This window comes from Myotis myotis, unplaced genomic scaffold, assembly GCF_014108235.1.
Source record: "Myotis myotis isolate mMyoMyo1 unplaced genomic scaffold, mMyoMyo1.p scaffold_m19_p_5, whole genome shotgun sequence".
In the NCBI taxonomy this organism is placed as follows: Eukaryota; Metazoa; Chordata; class Mammalia; order Chiroptera; family Vespertilionidae; genus Myotis; species Myotis myotis.
The window spans coordinates 59,639,164-59,661,034 of record NW_023416357.1 but is presented as its reverse complement, the minus strand read 5'-3'; the positions used below and the strand labels follow the sequence as shown (position 1 = coordinate 59,661,034).

At 36.4% G+C, this 21,871-nt stretch overlaps 1 protein-coding gene across 16 annotated transcripts in view; it reads right to left on the bottom strand.

The window, feature by feature from the left end:
- PAM (peptidylglycine alpha-amidating monooxygenase) overlaps positions 1–21,871 on the bottom strand; it is a 275,521-nt gene that overhangs the window by 36,278 nt on the left and 217,372 nt on the right. For 10 of the 16 annotated variants that reach the window (XM_036307891.1, XM_036307902.1, XM_036307892.1 and 7 more), the window contains exons 16-17: positions 11,760–12,083; positions 2,896–3,025 (exon numbers count right to left, since the gene is read on the bottom strand). In XM_036307891.1, coding sequence (XP_036163784.1) covers positions 2,896–3,025; positions 11,760–12,083 — 454 coding nt within the window. The remainder of the gene's footprint in view (positions 1–2,895; positions 3,026–11,759; positions 12,084–21,871) is intronic. The other 6 variants (XM_036307906.1, XM_036307899.1, XM_036307900.1 and 3 more) reach the window with 1 other exon arrangement.

Sequence of the window (21,871 nt, the reverse complement as noted above, 5' to 3'; positions counted from 1 at the left end):
CAGTGGGGCTGATTTTAAGACAGAAACCCAGGAACAGCTATTACTGAGCCAGGAGCTACCCAGCTCCTATTGGGAAGCATTTAAACATTAAAGAGCTCTAGCTGCTATGCTGCCCTAACACCAGGGCAGACAAGAGGACCTTTAAAATTTCATTACACCCTGCTGGGAATAGGTCTTTCCTATTTTAGCTGGAAGAAGCTTCTTAAAGTAGCCATATTGAAGTAAGAGATATAGAGTGGAAGGAAAATGGAAATCAAATCGAGAAAGGGAGTGACAATCATCTTTCAGGATGTTAAGTGGTTTATTATTATTATTACTAGAGGCTCAGTGCACAAAATTAATGCACTGGCAGGGTCCCTAGTGGCTGCAGTGGCCAATGGGTACTCCCTCCCTTCCCCTGGCCAGCCCCACCCCCTGGTCGAACTCCCGGTTGAGGGGACAATTTTTTTGCATACTATGCTTTTATTATATAGGATTTTGGTTGCTATGCTTATTCAGCATGGTTAAGTAGAAGAGTAAGAGCTGATCAGGAATATTGGGTAAGAATGAAGGGTAATAGTACAGGCAGATGGTGTGATGATGTCAAAGGAGCTTTGGGTAACAAGTATAATTAGAGATTATTATTAACTCCAAGCACGGTCTGATACTTAAAGAATAACCATCTAAAAATTAGGGGACATAGAGTGTATAGAGTACTTAGTTTGGCTGAAAGCAAGCCTTGGCCTTATGGAACCTACAATTTTGTGAGCATGAGGAATATCAGGATAGGAAAGACTCCAAGAAAAATTAATGTAGGATTTATCACTACTCTATCCAAGCAGTGGTAGCAACAAGAATGCAATTTCCACACCATCTTAAATTTCCATTGTCTCCACCAGCCCATCATAAATTCTACAGGGAAGTGCTTTTTTTCTTTGTACAGTTCTTGGATACTTAACTAGGGAGAAGAAAAACTATGTACTCCATATATTTTATATAATGTGACTTGTGTATGTAGGAAGGGTGATCGAAGAACAGAGCTCACAAATCCAAATCTATTTTTCTAAAAAAAGAAAAAGCAATGAACAGAACAATCCACTTCTAATTCCCCTCATGAATAATAAAGCAGACAGTTGTTGAAAGCAGAGAGCTGAATGCTGGAAGAGAATTTCCTCACCAGCACAACTGCAAAGGGTGCTAGAGGCCAATTGGTGATACAGGAGAGGCAGAAGGCACGAAGGGATAACAAGTATTCTCACACCTGAAGATAGAGATGAAGAAGAAAGAAGAAACAAAGATGTAATGAATTGAACCAGCACATCTGCTCTGAAGAAGTCTTGCGTTTTAGGCAACACCACTTTGTTGGTGCCATGCATGAGGGTACAGACACCAGGGCTTTGGCAGTGACACTGGAATCTCTTTACACATGACACTGGGTATCCAGATGAAAGCTAGATGCCAGGAAAAAGCAGTTTTTCAGTTCAAGCCATATAAGTCACAGAAAATGTTCTTATGTGGTTCTTGTTTCAGAGTCTCGTGTCATCTCCTGCCCAGAGCTCCTTTTACTGACCCCCTTTTCCTAATAAGCTAGTCCAGCCTCTGCTGTTTACTTGGAATCAATATAACATTAAAATGGAAAACTGGGCTTTGTCCAACTCATCTTTAGCCAGCTGAGACAGCACCAATGGGAGGAAATGATGCTGCAATTTTCTTGTCTGATAAAATGAGGCTAGAAATCCATGCAGAAAACGTGGCAATATTCATTAAAATGAAGAATATGCTACAATGAATAGTAATAGTTTGCCTTTAAAAGTACTTGTTAAAATACCATTAGATGTTCAATAATGACTAAGATGATGTATGAGAGATGCACGAATAGGAATATTGAGAACGATTGTTTCTTTTGAACTCTGAAGTGATCTCTTTCTCCAATTCCATTCTCAAGTGTGACAACTGGAAAGGACAATTAAACAGGAACAAAGCGACCAATCTATTCTGAAATGCTGATTGAATTCCACCTTCAATGGCACAAAGAAAGCTATAGACATGTGTTTGTGACACAGCAGGTTTAGCATGAGTGTAATCAACACCTCTGAAAGCGAGGGAAAAGAACAACTGAAGTACACATGTGGATCCCCAATGTTCCGGATCCTACAGATGTACTCTTGAAAGGAGAAGACTGATCCACTTAATTGATAAGATATTTTAAAATGTACCTTCTTGTGGAAATGTATGATAAAACAAATTAATAAATGGATATTCATTACTCGGTAGCTTTAAAATAACCAGCTAAATTTTGGAGCAATCTTTTAAAAAAATTATGTAAATGTGTTTACACCCGTTAACAGGCAGCATCTCAAAATGGGTACCGATTATTCCTACGAGTGTGGTGGCCAAACTGCTCCAGCCACAGTCTCTAGACTCTAGTCTAGAGGCTACTTGTTATCACTGATGAGGAGCAGTCCAAGGGAAAGGGCAAGTCCAGTGGCCTTAGAACAGGCTGCACCCAGTATCAGGAAATAACAAAGTGCTGTATTATAGTCAAAAAATAACTTTTCACACACTTCCTTCAAAGTCTTAGAATTCCTCAGCCAATACCTTAACTGCTTTCAGTATTATTCTCCTTAGAATTGTAAAGGCAAGCTTAAAGGGAGCAAAACATGGTAGGTAGGCAGAATGTTATTGCCTTCTTTTCATAAACTAGTTGATAAAATGACTACTTTGTTTTAAAATTCACTAGAGTTCTGCTCTGTTACTTGTCACAGTCATACAATAAAAGAACAAATATATTTTGCTCACAGAAATCAAGTTCAAAAAAAACCTTGAAAGTTCTCTCAGCACTATCCCTAGTGTAAAGAAAAGTGATGCATGCTCTTTTTATTTTCATTTACTCTTTGAAGGAAAAATCTTACTTACTTTACATCCCAGACATGGTCACCTCTGTGGAAAATCACCAGGTTATTCTTAGGGTCCACAGCCACCCCAGAAACCTGGCCTGGTAACAAGTATACTCCAGGCCAGTCCAGCGCCTCTTCTACATGGAAATCTAAAAAACAAATCCGTACATTTAGTGTAAACAAGAAAGCTAGTACAACCTCATGGAGATTCACATTGCTTATAAGAAACTCATGCAGTAACGTCGCTAGATGCAAAGAAAGAAAGAAATCAAGCCGTGCTCTACATGATATACCACATGCACATGCCAAGTAGCTTCTGGAGCTATGAATCGGGTAAACGACTGTGAACTGTTTGGGAATTACATGCTCTCTTCTCCTGTTGATAAGATGCCTATAAAACCTGCTTGCCCTTAAATCAGTAAGAACAACTGTGAGATCACCTTCTTCTTATTAAGATTCTTATTTTAATCAGTATCTTTGGAAAATGTGGCCACACGGATGGCATAATTTTAATATAAAGCTTTTAAATGTTGTAATTAAATGCCAAACATGGCCAATTAAGCATCTCTCTCTCCCTCTCTCTCTCTCTCTCTCTCCCCCCTCTTGTGTACATTCTGATGTTCAATATACACCAGCCCCTACAATAAGCCACCCCTTGTATAAGGAACTATACAAGATGCCAACTTCATTTTCCCTAATGTCAGTGTTCCGATGAAAAATAGGAGTGGGGAGATATCCTCTTTCACTGCTTATATTTCACTGCTTCCTAACATTAAGAAAAAGGAAAAATCACAGAAACTCTGTGACTGAATGACTTCCAAGCCATTCTTATTTCTGACCAGAATACATTTATAGAGAATAGCTGGGTTCATTTGTGGTAACCCCTTTACAGACATTCGAGTAAAGAGGTATGATGTGTGGAGTAGCTACTCTGAGGATGTATAGTTACGAAGATGCTATGAAATCTGTTGTATCAGTGTCAATATTTCTTCCCCTCCAAAATGCTTCAACAGAGATGCTGAGAAGTAGAAAAGAAGCAATTCCAGTCTCATTTATCCTCCCCTCCCTCTGGAGGATGTAGCAACACAGCAAAATCTCAAAGACAGGCATTAAAGACGAGGGAAAAGGGAGGCACAGGGCTTCTATAATTAGCTTCTGGAAACTTGAGAGGACGCCAGTGTGAGAATAAACACTTTATAATAATTCTCTTGACTATAAAAAAAATAGTACTTTTCCACTTAACATATTTTACCTTTGCACATTTATCATTTTTCTTTCAAAAAAATTAACAAAACATAGCACAATCAATAGGATGTTAGATCAGCTCTGCCTACAGGCTTTGCTGAAGCATCTTTAACAAACATCCTCTAAGTCAGTGGTTCTCAACCTTGGCTGCACATTAGAATCACCTGGGAATCTTTTTAAAATCCTGATTTCTGGGCCTCATCCTCCGGAAATTCTGTTTCTTTGTTACTAATGTTGTGGCCTTACCCCAAAACAAAGAAACAGAATTTCCGGAGGATGAGGCCCAGAAATCAGGATTTTAAAAAAAGTTTCCCAGGTGATTCTAATGTGCAGCCAAGGTTGCGAACCACTGCCCTAAGTGAACCTTGTAGGTGAGGCATTATGCTAGATTCCGGGACACACACACACACACACACAGAAATAAAACATCATTTTTGGCCTTGAGGAACTACAAAATGAGAAAAAACAGAAAGAAATACATATAGCAAACATAGGGCAGGGAACGTGGGAGAGGTGCTGGGAGAGGGGAGGGTTAAGGTCAGACCTGAGAGGTTTCCCAGAAGAAGAAACATTTGTGCTTGCACTTAAGTGGAGGGTTCACTGGGTATAGAAGTGGGGGGAGAGCATTTAGATCAGAAAGATCAAAAGAGAGAATGCTTATAATTGCAGAATGTTTCAAGTTCTTTATGTAACAGGGAAAGAATGCTTGTGTACCTCAGGTGGGGATCCGGAAGTAGGAGGCAGATGAACAGACCCAGAGATCTAGGTTAGACTGGAAGATGTGTTGTAGACAACATGAAGGAATATGGATTTAAAAATGAATGAATCTGTAGTTCTGAGCTGTGGTGTCTTGCTTTATACTGTGGTTAATTTTGAGGCATGCTGCAAATACCTTACCAGTAGCAGTAAAGCACAGAGTTTGGGAATAATTTACTTTTGAAATATGTTAGCGCACATGAGAATGTCATCCTCACTCACGTGTGCTTTGATATGCCCTCTTGAGTTGGGGAGGAGGGGGGCAGAGTTACAGCTGGCATTTCTAAATTTGTAAACAGTTCTGGGCACAGCAGTGGATGTGAAAGGGGCTGCTCAGCTGAATAGCATTCATCATCTACCACGCTTGTCATAATAGGAAGAAAGGACACAAATTGCTGCTACTGGCGGTTGGGAGCTGCTGAGGGTTTTTAAGCATGGAGTGACATGATTAAAACCGTGTTTATGAAAGTAAACTATGGAAATAGGGCATAAGCATAATAATTAGAGATGTCTAGATGGATCAACAGATGGATAAATCATTCCCCAAAGAAAATGTTTTAAATTATTTTAAAGGTGCTTGAATTTCAGGCTGTACTTCATTCATTCTCATCTCAGAGTGTCGGTTTGGGGGTCATGATTCTGTCCTCATTCGCCAGCTCCCGAAGATTCTGGATGGGCTCCAAGAAAACCTTGAACCTCGTGACAATATAAATGTTTAGTAGCTTTAGTCAGATTCTCGAAGCCCAGAACTACGACAAAACTAGATGGAATTTCTCGAGGGCAGGGATCATGTCTTATTTACTGTTTATTCACCAAGGCTTGCACGGGGCCTACCCTACTGCAATGGCCTGATAAATGCATGAACCTGAATGCTATGCCCATCTTTCTTGCTTATTATGTTTTCAACTAGCATTTACACAGCCTTATAATCTTATAATTAACTTGTACTACAGTTTTTTATCCCTAGCACTATGCTAGAGACACTGTGAAGCGACTCAGTAATAAAGGCTAATTGGCGAATTATTTTCATTAAATACAATAAATAGATATCATGGTTCCTGGAACCTTTCTAGTCAGTGGTTCACCAACTGGTACTGGAAGTGAGGTGCTCGTGAAGGTGCAGAGATACTAATTCTGATAGAAAATACGCAATGCCCAAAATTAATAGATTGTTCTGGGATCAAATGTGATTTTTAAAATTGTTGTTATCCTTCACCTGAGAATTTTTTTTCCACTGATTTTTTAGAGAGTGGAAGGGAGGGAAGGAGAGAGGAAGAGAGAGATGTGAACGAGACACATTGATTGGTTGCCCCCTGCACGTGTCCCAACGGGGGCCAGGTAAGTGCCCTTGACCAGGAATTGAACCTGAGACCCTTCAATGTCCAAGCCGATGCTCTGCCACTGAGCCATACTGACCAAGGCTCAAATATGATTTTAATAAAATATTGGAAGTGTTGTGTAAAGAAGTTTAACCTAGCTATGTTAAACTTCTAACCCAATGATCATTGACCTTAGATTGATAAGTGCTTGAAAGTCTACAAAAATCACTATTTTGTCACATAGAAGAATCTTTTTTGGTTGGAGATTTTCAAGAAGAAAACTCAGTGTAAATATGTACATGTTTATTTAAAAATATATACTTTTGGTGAATTTTTAAAACAGCATGGTGCTATCTGAGGAAATATGTAAGAGGTCTAACACTGAGCAAATTGACTTTTTTAGTACTGAGTCACTGTGAAGGAGAACTGTTTTGTGCATGGCAAGAATGTTTGTAGAAATTATATTAAATTATATTAAATTTCATTAAAAATATAATTGTACATTTATTAAGATTACCTAACCAAGACCTCAAAATCTTCAGGATCTAGGTCTCTCAGTTAACTAGAAATTCTACAATAAAGGAAAACTGTTCTCATCTCTGAACATTAGCTCAGTTAATTGATGTTTTTGCTTCCAGTGTCACCATCTTTTAAATTATTAGGTAGTTAAAGGCTATTAGCTTCAAAATTAAATGATCAAGAATCAAGGCAATAATTTACGACCAGTGGTGTGTGTATATGGAATTAATACAGATGTTTTCCCAATCCCAGCCCACCCCTACATGAGAATCATAGAAGGCTAGAACATACTGGCTCATCCCAGATAATTTTCTTATTTCATAGAAAAGAAACCATGGGCTTGAGCCAGATTTCAGGCATCAATGTTAAGGATGGTTATTTTCTATTAATAATAATAATTTCTCTAATGAAGAAAAATCTCAAATCCTTATTAAAGAAATTGCATGATAAAATATGTTTGGGTTCTAACTTAAACCTAACATTAACAATCACAAAGAAGTTAAAATTTTGAGTTCAGGCTCCTCTTAGCTTTCATTTAAGAAGTGATTCAGTACATGATTAATTAATTCTGTAGACTTACAGTTTTAATTTGAAAATTAAATACACATTTTTTACACATGACCTTGGGAAGCTATTCCCAAGTCCAAGTGTCTGCTGCTCTAAATTCAGATGTCAAAGAATAGGATTATTCAGAAGAACCCTTGCATTTATTATAAATAAAGGTAAATGTGCAGCCTCATAGTCCACTATAAATTTAGAAAAGCTACTACTTTCAGAAAAAAATTAAACATTACTATTAAAATTGTATCAATAAATCACTAAAAGGACTAATGAATTACACCTTTCCAAGAAAAGAATAATGTTAATGATCAATGCTGCTTTCATATGAAATTATTAATGAGCATTTAAAAGATAATTCATTTATCTGTTACATAAGGACTAAAGGAATTAGATAACGTTGAGAAAAAAAATATAATTTCCAACTCAGAACTATGACCTAACCTGAGCATAACTAGGCTCTTCACATTTAATCTTATGGAAAGGATCCTGATGAAATTACTGGAAGACCACAACAAGAACAAAGGGTAGTGGTTGTATTTTCTACAATTGCAAATTCTCATCTAGTGAGGAAAAGATACATTATTTTGGTCAGCGATTGTTATTCATCCGAGGTGCAGGAATAACTATAATTAACTAAAAGCATAGGAAAATAATTACTGATGTCAAAAAGAAAACAAGAACTAATTATAATGTTTCATTTAATGGGAGTGAAGTGAGGAAGAGAGTTAAGACATAACTAGGGGTTCAAAGCATTAGCAGGATTTATTTTCTTTTTAAATAAGAAAATTAGATCAGCATTTGCAAATGAGATCATCTTGGTCAATTTGTTTGGATAGTGATTGAGAAAGCATGACCAAAGGTAATATATAACTACAGTTATTATGATCCTAGATGAGATAATGGGATGATTGGAAAAAGGCAGTCATCTTCTTATCTATCTATCCATTATTATCTTTATTTTATTGTGAGAAGGAGAATAACAAAATGATTAAAAAACAAGACTTGGAGCAAGTCTGCCTGACTTTAAGTCTTGGTTCCTTGAGCTATCTCCTTTCAATGCCTCAGTTTCATTCTCGCTACATGAATTTATAAATACCGATCTTGTTATGAGGATGAAATGAGTTAATGCATCTAAAACACTTAGCTTGGCTCAGAGTAAGGGCTATGCATGTGCTTGTTTTTATTATTCTCTTCCCTTCCAGCAATTAAAAAATCAGCCAAATGAATGCCTCATTTTACTCTAGAAATACTTCAGACTTGAACCTAGAGGTAAGCATATGGCTGAAATATGTTAAAAGGATGGACTCTGAGTTAAGTAAAACTTGTCCACAGAAATTAAATTCAAAGTGTATTATAAAGACTCTGAGTTCTCTTATCTGATGGAAAGCATCACACAAATACAGACGTATTTTTAGATGTATCCAGTGGTGTGTAATATATGCTGAATCAGGCTTCCATGTGCTAGAAAATAGTAGTGTAATCAAATCTGCCAATGAGAATAGCTACTGTAGTTTTTAATGCATTGTTCAACGAATCTAGTTTCCAGAAGGAAACTAGAATAAAGACAGCTCACATTTTGTTTCTATTCTATTAATGCTGCCTCAATATAGATATCAAACTGATGATGGAAGTCAAAATAATGTTAGGCGTGAAAAGCAGTGCATTTGCTTCTCAATTTACCAAGTTGAATATTTTCACACTGTGCATCAAATATCACAGGCAAATATCAAGGCGGATCAATATAAGTAACCAAAGATTTGAAGAGCCATAAACTCCATTATGATAGAACTCTGTCAAATCATTTTCATAATTTATCAAATTAGCGTGCCAGATTTTGCAGCTTTCCTACACATTGCAAGAAATTTCTCTCATAAGATGCTGCTTAAGTTAAAGTAATTACTATTTAGTTCTACTGCATTGGTGTTTAAATTTTTGAAATTTTCATCCAACATGACATTAATGGTGGCAATAATAATCATAATTGTTGCTAACGTATTATAACATTTATTAAATGTTTTCTACTAGTATGTGCCAGAAACTGTTCAAAGCACTTTGCATGTATTATCTGCCTAGGGACCACAAATAAATGGTGTTGCCAGGATTCAAAGCCAGGCAGTCTGCCTCGAGTCTGAAGTGTTCTCTATCATACTACCTCCATGGAGTGGTTTTCAATTGTCTTAGACAAATGGAGAAGTACCTGGGTGTGAGGGTGGGAGGAAGCTGTAGTGTGTGTTCCTGTGCATATGTGGCGGAGAGGCTGCGACTACTACTTCCTGCTTGAGGCATCCTCTATCCAACAACAGTTGGAAAGCCTGCCTGGGCTAGCTGAGCCTGTCCAGATTTCTAATACTGCTTCACAATTGTTGGGAGGAGAGTTTTCAGAATAGACTCTGAACCATCAAAGGTCATGAAGACAAGACTTTAAAAAAGGGGGGGTTTTGTGATGGCTGCATTCTTAGAGACACATTGAAGGTACTTAACCATCTTGTTCCTTGGAACGCCAAGGACTTTCTCAGCTCTGCAAAGCTGGAAGATGTCATTCTATGTTGCTCCTCATGAATCTTGGTGCTCACTGATATACAACCCATAATGAGGTGGAAAGCTCAACTTCAAAGGCATTTGCCAGGGTATGGAACCAAGTGAAATTCACACCAATCAGAAGGTCCACAACAGGGTGCTGCCTTTGAAACCTTCAGGTAGTTCTGGACCTAACATATACAGTCAGATCCAGATTTTTAAGCTGATCCAATCATTTCACCTTTAAACCCTCAAATCAACTGGATGGGATCCATATGATATTGCAGTTCCAAAATCTGGGAGGGTCCATGAATCTAAAATGCTGCTTCTGAAAATGCCCTGGCATTTGGCTTTGCTAGTAACCTGAACTGGGGATATGAGTGGTAGTCTCAGCTTCTGAGTATGAAGAGATTTGGAAAGTAAATGTATTTTGGGGATTTTAACCACTTTTTTCTTAGGAAAACAAAGTAGGTTTCAGGAATGTAATGTCTTAAGTCAAACTATGGTTTTTTTCATTGACACTTACGATGCCTATAAATGATGCTTTATCAAATCGAAGAGTAACAAGCAAACACAAGTCATGGAATAAAGCAGGCTGAACTCAATGTTTAACAATTGAATAGAACTGTATTCTTACTCGAGGCCCTTTTGCCTTTTATTTTCATGTTGTTTGGATTACAACTTATTGTCTTTAATATAGAGGTTCAGACAGACACCCCAGTCTATTTATGAAATGGAGAGGGACATACTGCCAATTTCTAGGTATCAGACTCAACAGATGCAATTCACTGTTCTTTGGTAGGATTTGAGAATCTAGGTTTTTCAGAAGCACCCTAGATTCTGATGAAAGGGGGTGTAGGGACCACCTCTTGAGAAACACAGTTTTATTCAATAAATTTAGAATCCGTTAGAGGAGAGCTAATGTTTAAATAGGAAGAGGTAAGACATCTGGGTTCCATTTAACATATCATAGAGACCACTAGGCCAGTCCCAATGGACAATGTTCGAAACTTCCATGTCAGAAAAAAACCTGCATGCTAATTTTTTTCAATTACAAATACAAATCAGCTGAGTGTTGAATAATGTATGACTTCCTGCAAAGCTGTATTGAAAACATCAAGCTGGCAGCCTGCACCATCCCAGCCCACGCACAGAAAGATGTCATGCACGGCCATCGGTCACTGTTTTGGAGATGATCGCCACATGCTATATTATCTGGCTTTCCACATTAGCAAGTAACACGACACACAATCGATATCACAGAGGCCACAACACAATTAAAGACAGAGAAGAAGCATCCATCGCTTGCTGGTACAGAAACCTGAAGGGAATAAGGTATTGTCCTCTAATTATGGCAGCCAATCATGGTTAGAAAGAAAGATAAGTGTGATAGCTACTCCCTCACTGGAGGTCCTTTCAGACATAACTACTTCACTTTCCAGTGAAGGTAGTAATTAATGATGGAACTTAAGAAATCAAAGTCATAAGTATAGTTACAATGTACAAATCAACTGGAGAGAAGTAAACGGTTCCTTTGAGAGGAAGGTAAATACCTTCATAGAAGGTAGTGTACCGTAAGTATTTCATACACTGGGAGTTTACATGCCATGTTTTTGCATTTTCAGTTTCTTTCCATGGAACAAAATGGAGAATGTGGACAGTAAGAATTTGTTACCATGAATTTCATATGCTACCATCCCCAACACGATCCAAGTATTTCTGGTCCTGGTAATTCTGGCTCACCAGTTGAATGGAAACTGAATTTATGTTGTATTGGACCAAAACACAAAGAAATAACTCCTCAAACCAATGTGATATCTGATAGCCCAAATCTGATTAACACTTTTTCTAATGATGTCCTTTTTACTGATGAGTTTTTTCACCATTAATTTTTATTCCCTTCAGATTTTGCTACTGTGCATTGCAGCATTTCACATTTTATTTTTCGAAAAAGCCCTAAACGCACCTCCTGTGTGTTCTGATTCCCAGGTGCCTTCACCAGGTAGGGGCTGCTGTACTGAGGAAACTCTGCTCTCTGCTGGCCTCAGAGTAGATTCTAGTCTGTGAAACTTGTGAATTCTGTCTCTGACAAGAATAGCATTGCCCTTCTCCTCACGCTCTGCACCCTCTCTTGCATCAGCTCGCCCAAGGTCCTTCTTTTGGACTACATTTGCAATCTCAGCTACCAGGTCTGACTCTGCCTCTGCCTTTTCTGTAGGATTGTATTTATGCACATGAACAACATCTTCCCTTTCTCCTAGCAGCTTGGAAAGCAGTGAATAGAAATCACCTGTGGAAAAAAAGAGAAGAGATAAGGGGTGCAGGGTTGATAAAATTCCAAAATTTAGTGTCTTAAAAATAAGTAAAAGAGAAGGTTGCTCTCAAACTTTCAAGCATAAAGGGAAGAAAAGATGATTTTCTTGAAATGCCATTTAACAAAGAAAAATCAACCAAAAAAAATGAGTTCGCGTGTCACCTCTGACACGCGTGTCATAGGTTCGCCATCACTGCTCTAAGTCCTGCTAATAAAATGAAAAAACAGCATGCTTCACATTTCATTTTATACACCACCTATTTCTTTCTGTTATCTCAGGAGCCAACCACACTGGAAAATTTCTATTAGCATTTTAGTAGAAACAAAATAACGCATATATGATTGTATAGTGCTTGAACCTTTCAATAAATGGTTTTCATAGTATAGTTGGGTTTGGATTGATTGATTAGAGTCCATCGGATTTCTGAAAGAAAATATTATCAACAGCTATATCAGAAAACAGTTATCTTTACCTACAAAGCCTTTGAGGTTGTCTTTAAAATCCTATTAAAGTATAATCCACAAGAAATTAAATGTATATTTTTGAGCAGTTGTTATAAAACACAAAATATCTAACAGATATGAATCAGCTTGGCAATTGGAAAACCAAAGTTATGTTGTTGTTATGTTAGCAGTGCTACTATAAGTAGCTCTATTATTTACTTTAAACAATAAGTGAACAAATTCCAGAAAAATAATTTTGTGAGAAAAGAATACTTTTTAAATCAGTTTCAAACAAAAGAGAAGATGTTAACAAACTAATATAATTGGAATGATTCCACACTAAAATGTATTCCATGTCTTCCAATGCTACGAAGTAAACTTGGATAGGGTAATCTACTTCCATAAAAATAAATTATTTATAAAAGATTATGACAGATATAAAACATGACCATGGAGAGTTCATGGAGCATTTTAATCCTCATCATTTACATGTATGGCTTCAAATCCAGTTACATCAGCTGTGTGAATGGGAAACATATGTGTGTTCTCAATAGAAACACGAATCTGCTTTCCTGAGCCAAACCCAAAGGTAACCCATAGCTCCTCCTTTTCCTCACTCTAAGTCAGTGAAGGCGAACCTTTTGAGCTCGGCGTGTCAGCATTTTGAAAAACCCTAACTTAACTCTGGTGCCGTGTCACATATAGAAATTTTTTGATATCTGCAACTATAGTAAGACAAAGACTTATATTTTTGATATTTATTTTATATATTTAAATGCCATTTAACAAAGAAAAATCAACCAAAAAAAATGAGTTCGCGTGTCACCTCTGACACGCGTGTCATAGGTTCGCCATCACTGCTCTAAGTGCTGCTAATAAAATTACTAATACGATGGAGTCCTATTGCTTGTTTTAATTACATTTCCAACACCATCAGTAACACTTGTAAAATCTTTCTTATGATCATTAGGAAATGAAAATAACTGATTTAACCATGATACATTTCACTAAAGAATATGTTATTAAGAAACTGGTGCAAGGAGGATATGAAATCTTTCCAAAATGATGCTAAGAGACCCTGTCATGTTTACAAATATTCTTGGGTTAATGATTCAAAGTAGGTTTTCAATTCTTGCCCAGGAAAGCAGCTTATCCCAGGTGAAATCTTCAATCAGAAAATAATTACCCGTTAATAGGGCCAATCTCAGTAGAATGAACAAAGCAAATTACAACTCAACCAAATCTGTTAGGCTACAGTGGCACTGTGCCTCATAAAAGAGAAATTAATCCATCACTACTAAATTCTCCTGCCCCAAACACTAAATATGAAGAGTTCAATATGCTGTTATACAGGGAAACATTTTACATAGAAAATAAAATACAGGATTATTTCAAGGACAGAGAAACAACATAATTTTAAAACTTGAATTAATGCCATTAGGCTAATATTGATGGAGGGACACAGACTCAGAACTATGCATACATTCAGGTTTGTCAGTAAAAATCTAAAACCTGTGGTAATATAGCAAATACAGAGCACTCAGTTCCTCTGAAATTATCACTTACTGTGATCACTGGGTTAGGACAACAAAAATTAACAATGTAACAGGCTTGGCCCAGTCAGGTTGCATTGGTCTTGTGAGAACAGAGCTTCAGAGAGGCATCTGGATAAATAGCTGTTGCATGGGACAGAGACCACTAGGTGGCCACCTCTTACATTCTCATACACAAACCAAGAAAGGGTTCTTCCCCGCTTCTGGTGTACAAGATACATAAAATCTTGACATGTAACCACTTTTATCTGTCATACTATGATCCCGATTTAGGAAATATACCTAACCTTGAGTGTAATGGATGGAGTAGAATATAATTGAAGGGAGCTTTGTGGTCTCTACCACAATCTCATCTCTCAATATTCCTTTCTTTCCATACACAAAGGACTTTCAGTTCCATCAACTCTCCTATGCTGTTTCTTCTTCCTGGGACATCCTCTCTCTAGTAACCAACTCTATGCTCAACCTTCAGAATATCATGTGAGCATCACTTACATCCAGGAAACCTTCCTTGACAATCAAATAAGGGGTCTCTATTATGTGCACCTACAGTGCTCTGGTTCCCCCCTGTATTGTTGTTGCCCAATATCTGGTCTATATTTCACACCCGTGTTTGAATCCAACTCTGATGCTTAGTAGCTATTCTATGCCTTTAAGCAAGTTATTTAACCTTATAAAGATAATGACAACTATCTTTAAGAATTGTTTTGTAGATTTAAAGAAGATGTTAATGTAATATGCCCAGTCCAATGTGTATCATAAAACAGATCTACTAAATTGTAGCTATTATAATTACCAGTGAAAGATATAAACTATAGTTGCAACATGCATCTGCTTCAATCTATTATTTACCTAAAATTAAGTAATTTGACTGTGTGGGTTTGGTATTTTGAAAACATGATTGTGGTGGTCAAGAAAAAGGAATGCAGCATGGTTCAAGAGAATCTAAAACACTACCAATTAAACTCCAGGTTTGTAAGCTGTACGCCTGCAATAATTTCTTCATGCCTCAAAAGGCATTTTTTTCCGTTTAGTAAAGATCACACCCTATTCCTTACCATTAGCATGGAAATTCCTCCGGTTTACTTTTAGGAATATGGTGAGATCAAACTAAAAAATGAAAACATTGAAAAAATGGGCCCATGAGTTTGTTTTGTTTTAAATAAATGCTTTAAGATTATTGGATGAAAAAAAATATGTATCACCACTTTTAGACACCATAAAATCTTACTCGTGGAAGGCATTTTTAAAATGATCAAGAACTTCTTGGTAATCTTTCAGAATATAAACTCCCATTTCCCCACATATTATCACCAGTATTTCATTACCTAAAACAAGCAGCTCTTATTACTGCTATTTGCTTTGTGACTTCTATGGGGCAAGGAGAGTAAGTGCATGCTCACCAGCAGTTTAACCACTGACAAGTATGCCAACCAGCCAAACTGAGAGAAATATGAGGAATGAAAATATAAAAGCACTTCTTTTTAGATTTGAATGTTTTGCTTTTTGACCCAGTCATGGCTGGTTAAGGTCTATTTGGGTTATTAACTGTTTACTTATTACTAACCCACAACATTTGTCCTACTAGCCTTCGAGAAATAAAACGCATGACCACGATGACCCGCTTATGGATCAAAAATAAGGTGAACATATTTTCCTCTTACAGGAATCATCTGATTGAAAAAGTATAAAATATTTTCTAAAAGGAGGAATTAGAAGATAATGGCTTTTGCAACTACCCCACAAACATGTCTGTATTGGAAAGCCCACCCAACCACGTGATAAATGATCATTCACATCTGCCTATTCTGTTATTAGGAAACTTAGCTTCCCAGATCCTTGGGGGGTATTTAGAATGGTGTTTGATAGATGAGTTCAATAAATAAAGACTTTGAGCTGCTCATAAATCATAGCAAACCAATAAATTTTTAGTGAATGGGAATACAAACAAGAATTGTATCTTCCTTAAAACAGCAAAGTGGCATTGGGAGTGCTCAAAATTAGCTAAGGAGATGCTGCTAAAGTCATTTGTACTTTATTAAGAAAAGAAGGGAGTATCCTATTTTGAACAGAGTAAAGAAACATAAATTTTAGCTACTGAGCCTAGCCTTTGTTTCACTGTTCTCATAGTTTACCAACTATTACTTTAACAAGCTTTTACAGTAAACTATTGTCATCTTAACTTGCAGCCTTGTTCCCTTGACTTGATAAAACATGCCAATGATAATTCATTTTTGTGAGCATAAAATCACTGTGAAATTACTCTGTTTCACAGAAGGGGTCTGAAGACCTTTAACTATCTGGGGTCATGAAGTATTTTCCCTCTACAAATTGTATTTTTGTCATATTCTCCCTGCCTTGGGAATATAGTACCTCACGTTGACCTTTGAGTAGAAAGATTGATTGTATGCGGGCACAAAGACTACAATGAGAAGAGTTTGGAGCAAACTGAATAAAACATGTTAAAAGGCCCTTTCTGCAGAAAAAGGAATGCTGTCCGGAGTGTAACGTACATTTACAAGGATACACTGGTTTTATAGCATTTGACTTTCAATTCTGCCTTGAGTTTTTTCAATACATTGAATCTTCCCAACACAACTGACATAAATTTCAATCCTACAGCTATGCTCTGAATTTTAAAGGAGAGAAACACTCAAATTCAGAACTCTTATATGCAGCTGGCGAGTCTTTTAGTTTCAGCCCATGTTCCTTGCCTAAATAATGTTGATACAAAGCTCATATATAAGAAAACCTAATGGAAAAAAAAACCCATAAAGGGAATGTACAAAGCATGCTTTAGTTTTCTGAAAGTGCTAACCATTAACACATAAGTGAGGGACAAGTGTGTGCGTGTCTGCTCTGGAAAACTTCAACACTGTCATCTTATTCTGTATAGTCTCTTAGGATTCATTTCCTCCACCCAGAATCACTGTCTAATTGGGTTTTATTGTTTAACTTATTGTACTTATTACATACATAATAATTCTTGAATTACAATGTTTTAAAAGATGAGGACATTTCAGTTTGTTTTGAATATTTGTTAGTGTTGTTTTGCAGGCAGGCAGGCAGGCATAATCAAGTCATTCACAGAAAAGCTCATCTCTAGGCAAATAGGCTATTTTCAAAACAGTCTGGGCAGGGATATTATATAGCCATTAAAAAGTGTGCTTGCCAACCTGCTGCATCGGAGAAGACATTTGCTACTGACACATATAAAAGGAGTTAATATCCAAAATTTATAAAGAACTCATATGATTCAACACCAAGAAACAATCTAATTAAAAAAATGGGAGGAGGACTTGAATAGACACTTCTACAAAGAGGACATACAGATGGCAGCAGACATATGAAAAGATGCTCAATGTCACTAATAAGGGAAATGCAAATTAAAACCTCAGTGAGATATCACCGCACACTGGTCAGAATGTCAGCAAGTATTGGTGAGGATGTGGAGAAAGGGAACCTTCATAAACTGTTGGTGAGAATACAGATTGGTGCAGCCACTATAGAAAAATAGTATGCAGGGTCCTCAAAAAAAAATTGCCTTATGACCCAGCAATTCTACTTCTGAGTATATATCTAAAGAAACCCAAAACACTAATTCGAAAAACTATATGCACCCCTATGTTCATTGCAGTGTTTTTTATAATAACCAAGGTATGGAAGCAACCAAGTGTCCATCAACAGATGAGTGAATAAAAAACTGTTGGTACATATATACAATGGAATATTACTTGACCATAAAAAAGAATGAAATCTTACCATTTGCAACAGCATGGATGGACCTAGAGGATATTGTGCTAAGTGAAATAAGTCAGTCAGAAGAAGACAATTATCATATGATTTCACTTACATGTGGAATCTAAAGAACACTATAAATGAACAAACAAAATAGATACAGACTCATACATACAGAGAACAGAACGATGGTTACCAGAGGGGAGGGGGATTAGGGGACTGGATAAAAAGGTGAAGGGATTAAGAAGTAAAAATTGGTAGTTATAGAATAGTCATGGGGATATAAAGTACAGCATAGGAAATATAGACAATAATATTGTAATAACTATGCAAGGTGCCATGTGGTTACTGGAACTATAATGGGGAACATTTGTAAAGTATATGATTGTCTAACTAATATGCTGTACACCTGAAGCTAACACAAAATAATATTAAAGGTAAACTGTAATTGAAAAATAAAAGTACTAAAAATTAATTTTAAAAATGTGCTTGCCAATAATTTTTACAGTAGGGGAAATAGTCAAGAAGTAATACTGTTAAAAAGTTAAAAATATATGTATACACTTAAATACTGTTAAATAATGTGCATTTATGGATAATACATATTTTACACACATAAGTACATATATACCCTTATTTCTAGGAATTATGTATGATTTTTATTTGCTTCTTCATACTTTTCTGTAATTTCTGCAGAAATAATATTCTATAATGAATATTATTTTTAAAATCAGTCAAGCAGTATTTTTAAAATACTTAATTAAAGCCTCATTAAAATGTTTCCCATGTTGCATGATCCAGACATCCTGACAGGTAGAGCTATATCATATAATGAGGTCTTCCGGTGTCTTCACGATTACATCTTTTGAGACAGAGTCTGAGATACATTTGCCTTACCCCAATTTTGGTCTAGAAGGCACAAGTAAGACAAGGATGTGGCAGAAAGCTAATGTGTTGTGAGCAAGCACAGGCTGAGCTACATGGATTTGCACAACTCAGATATTTCTTTCAAACTCTAATTTCCAATCAAGATTAATATTCTGTCAAACAATTAATAGCTAGCAATTTTAGTGATAAGAATTTCAAAGAAAATAAAATACTTAGATTGCTCCTGGGGAAACAGAATATTAAAGATCAACCCGTGTTATTTAAATAGTTCGTTGGTTTACTTTGATTTTTTTTTCCCCTCCATGTTAGAGGTACCTAAAAGTTCCTGCCAATTTGAGATACAGCTACATTTCTTGTTTTCAGCTCATGAAAAATGAGTATTTCTCTTTTTAACTACCTTAATAAGGTTGTCCCTTCTTTCCAACATAATGTTTATTATATACCTTCACTTTTATTCCTCCTATCTGCTTTCCAATGTTTTAAAATACAAAGCATTTAAAAAAAAATACTGTCTGTCTTATTCATGTAGAACTATGTCTAATACTAAGGCACTGACTGATGGGCACAATGCTTGCTTTGGAGTACATGCCCTCTGATGTCTCAGATCTTTTCCTTCCTGCCCCTCAACTGTTCTTTTTCCAATGGGGGTTTGACATCTTCTGTGTAACCAACATAGATGCTGTTTGTTTAGCTTGTGGCTAAGACAACTGAAATAATTCAGGGCTTTTATTTATTGGGAATTTAAAATATTTAAAGAATCAGTACAACCTGGAAGAGTACTTAGAACATACATTATTTTGTCCTGAACACCAAAAAAAGGCAGAGGGTTAAGTTTGAGGGCTTACTTTAAAAATCCACATACATGGCATAATTTATATGAATAATCAGAACCCTTCTATTAGCTACTTGATCAATTTAACTCCTGAGGGATTGAATGCAAATAGACATTTGTGCAAACAAACATCTCCGGGAAGCATTGGGTACTCTCTTGATAACAAGTAGATTTGCCCTGTGTATTGCAAGGAGATAGACTGACCTCATTAGACTATGGACTATGGTGTACAAATACATACCTGGTATATTTCTGTATTTCTCTTTCAATTCTAGACCAGTGGTCCCTAAAGACCAGTAGAATAATACACAGGCTACACGGGTCACTGAAATGACTTTTGCTGAGATACTTGTTTTCACAAAATCTAAAAGGTGGCATTCTGAGGGACCCACTAATTTCAATATATGAATACCACAGCCTATTTTCTTCAGTATGAAAACTGAGTTGGAATTATGTTTTCTTACTTCCCAAGTGAAATCACTTCATAGAATTTTTATTCATAAATAGAAAGAAACAGTTACCACAGGAAAATAATTTCTTATGTGTTCATACAGTTCTTTTCTGGAACCAATAAGACATGGGTATATTTAAACTTCTTAACACTATATATGTGCTATCAAACACAAAAGGGTAAATAAATGAATGGCAAAGTATAAAAATGTTTTAAAGGATTTGGTTTGCAGGCATATATGATACTCCCTAAATCCTATTATTCAGAAAGAACAGATTAAATCTAATAATTCATGCTCCTCTAGCAGACCTCTGTTTTCTAATATTTCAGAGGTTTAATGTTCCCCTTGATCAACTCAACTAATTTCAGAAAGAAAACATAGTCCAGCCTCAATGTCCATAGGAATTTACTATTTTATAGGATGTATCTTCTAAATGGTAGCCCCATTACAAACAGTAACACATATGATGGTGTTTGGAAATGTATTCTAAGATGACTCCAATTATTTCAAAAGCATACATTTCAAACATGTGCAGTGCCAAAATAATTCTTTTTAAGTCTGATTAAACTTCAGTACAAATATAGTTACTACTGTTAATTCTACTTTACTTGGGCTGCAATTACTGATTTCCTTACAAATATATACAGAGTTGATAAATTTAGCTATTTAAAATTGTACTCAATAGTTTAGTATAAGCCTATATAATAAAAAGCTAATATGCAAATTGACTGAATGGTGGGACAACCGGTTGTTATGAGGCGTACTGACCACCAGAGGGCAGATGCTCAACACAGGAGCTGCCCCCTGGTGGCCAGTGTACTCCCACAGGGGGAGCACCACTCGGGCAGAAGCCAGGGAGCGGGCCTAAGCCGTCAGTTGGACATCTCCCGAGGGCTCCCGGACTGTGAGAGGGTGCAGGCCAGGCTGAGGAGTCCCCCCCCCCTCTCAGTGCACCAATTTTGTGCACCGGGCCTCTAGTTTAGTATAAACTACTATAAAATCATCTCTTTTTTGATTCGACATAAAAATAGAAACAATTTTGAGATAGTTAAGATTTGGAAATAGAGCTAAGTTGTATTTTTAAGGCCACTTGTTAGAATGAGATGTTACTGAATATATTCCACATAATTTAAAAACTTTTATATTTATGATTTACCTATACCCCTTTCAAAGTGCATTTTTTTCATCTGTAAAGTCTGGATTCTTTAATTTTGCAAATACTACTAGTGCAAGAGTGATAGTTTTTATTTAATAGAATACATTTTGAGAAATTCCAATAGTGGTTTACAAAATCCAAAGAGTCAGAGATTTCTAAATGTTGATAATAGAAAAATCCTATCTATTTGCTGTACACTTTATGTTGCCATTGGAACTGTTTGAATTAACATTAAACTAATGTTTTAAAATACATAATATCTAGGCCCCAAACAACTTGATAACATTCTTCAACACCTAACACAAAGTACTAACTTCCAAACAACTGGCAATAAACCAAGATTCCGGAGAGCAATTTCTCAGTGCCAGCATACTAGTATGCAGTATTTGACATACAAGCATCAAGTATTCCACTTCAAATAAATAGAACCCAGGAAAAATGATGCCTTAACTCATCAGAGGGCAACTTAACACAAAACTACACAAAAATGCATAAAACAAGAATCCCTCCTACCTTACTGAAGGCAGAGAAGAATGACTTTAGAGAGTTAAGAGGTGGGTTTAATTCTTAATTTCTTTTTTCTTGAACCTCAAATATAGTTAATGAACACACCATACTAAGTACATAGGAATTTAAATGGTAAAAGTTATTAGATTTCAAAAGCAGACCTCTAATTGTTTCTAATGATTACATTTGCACTA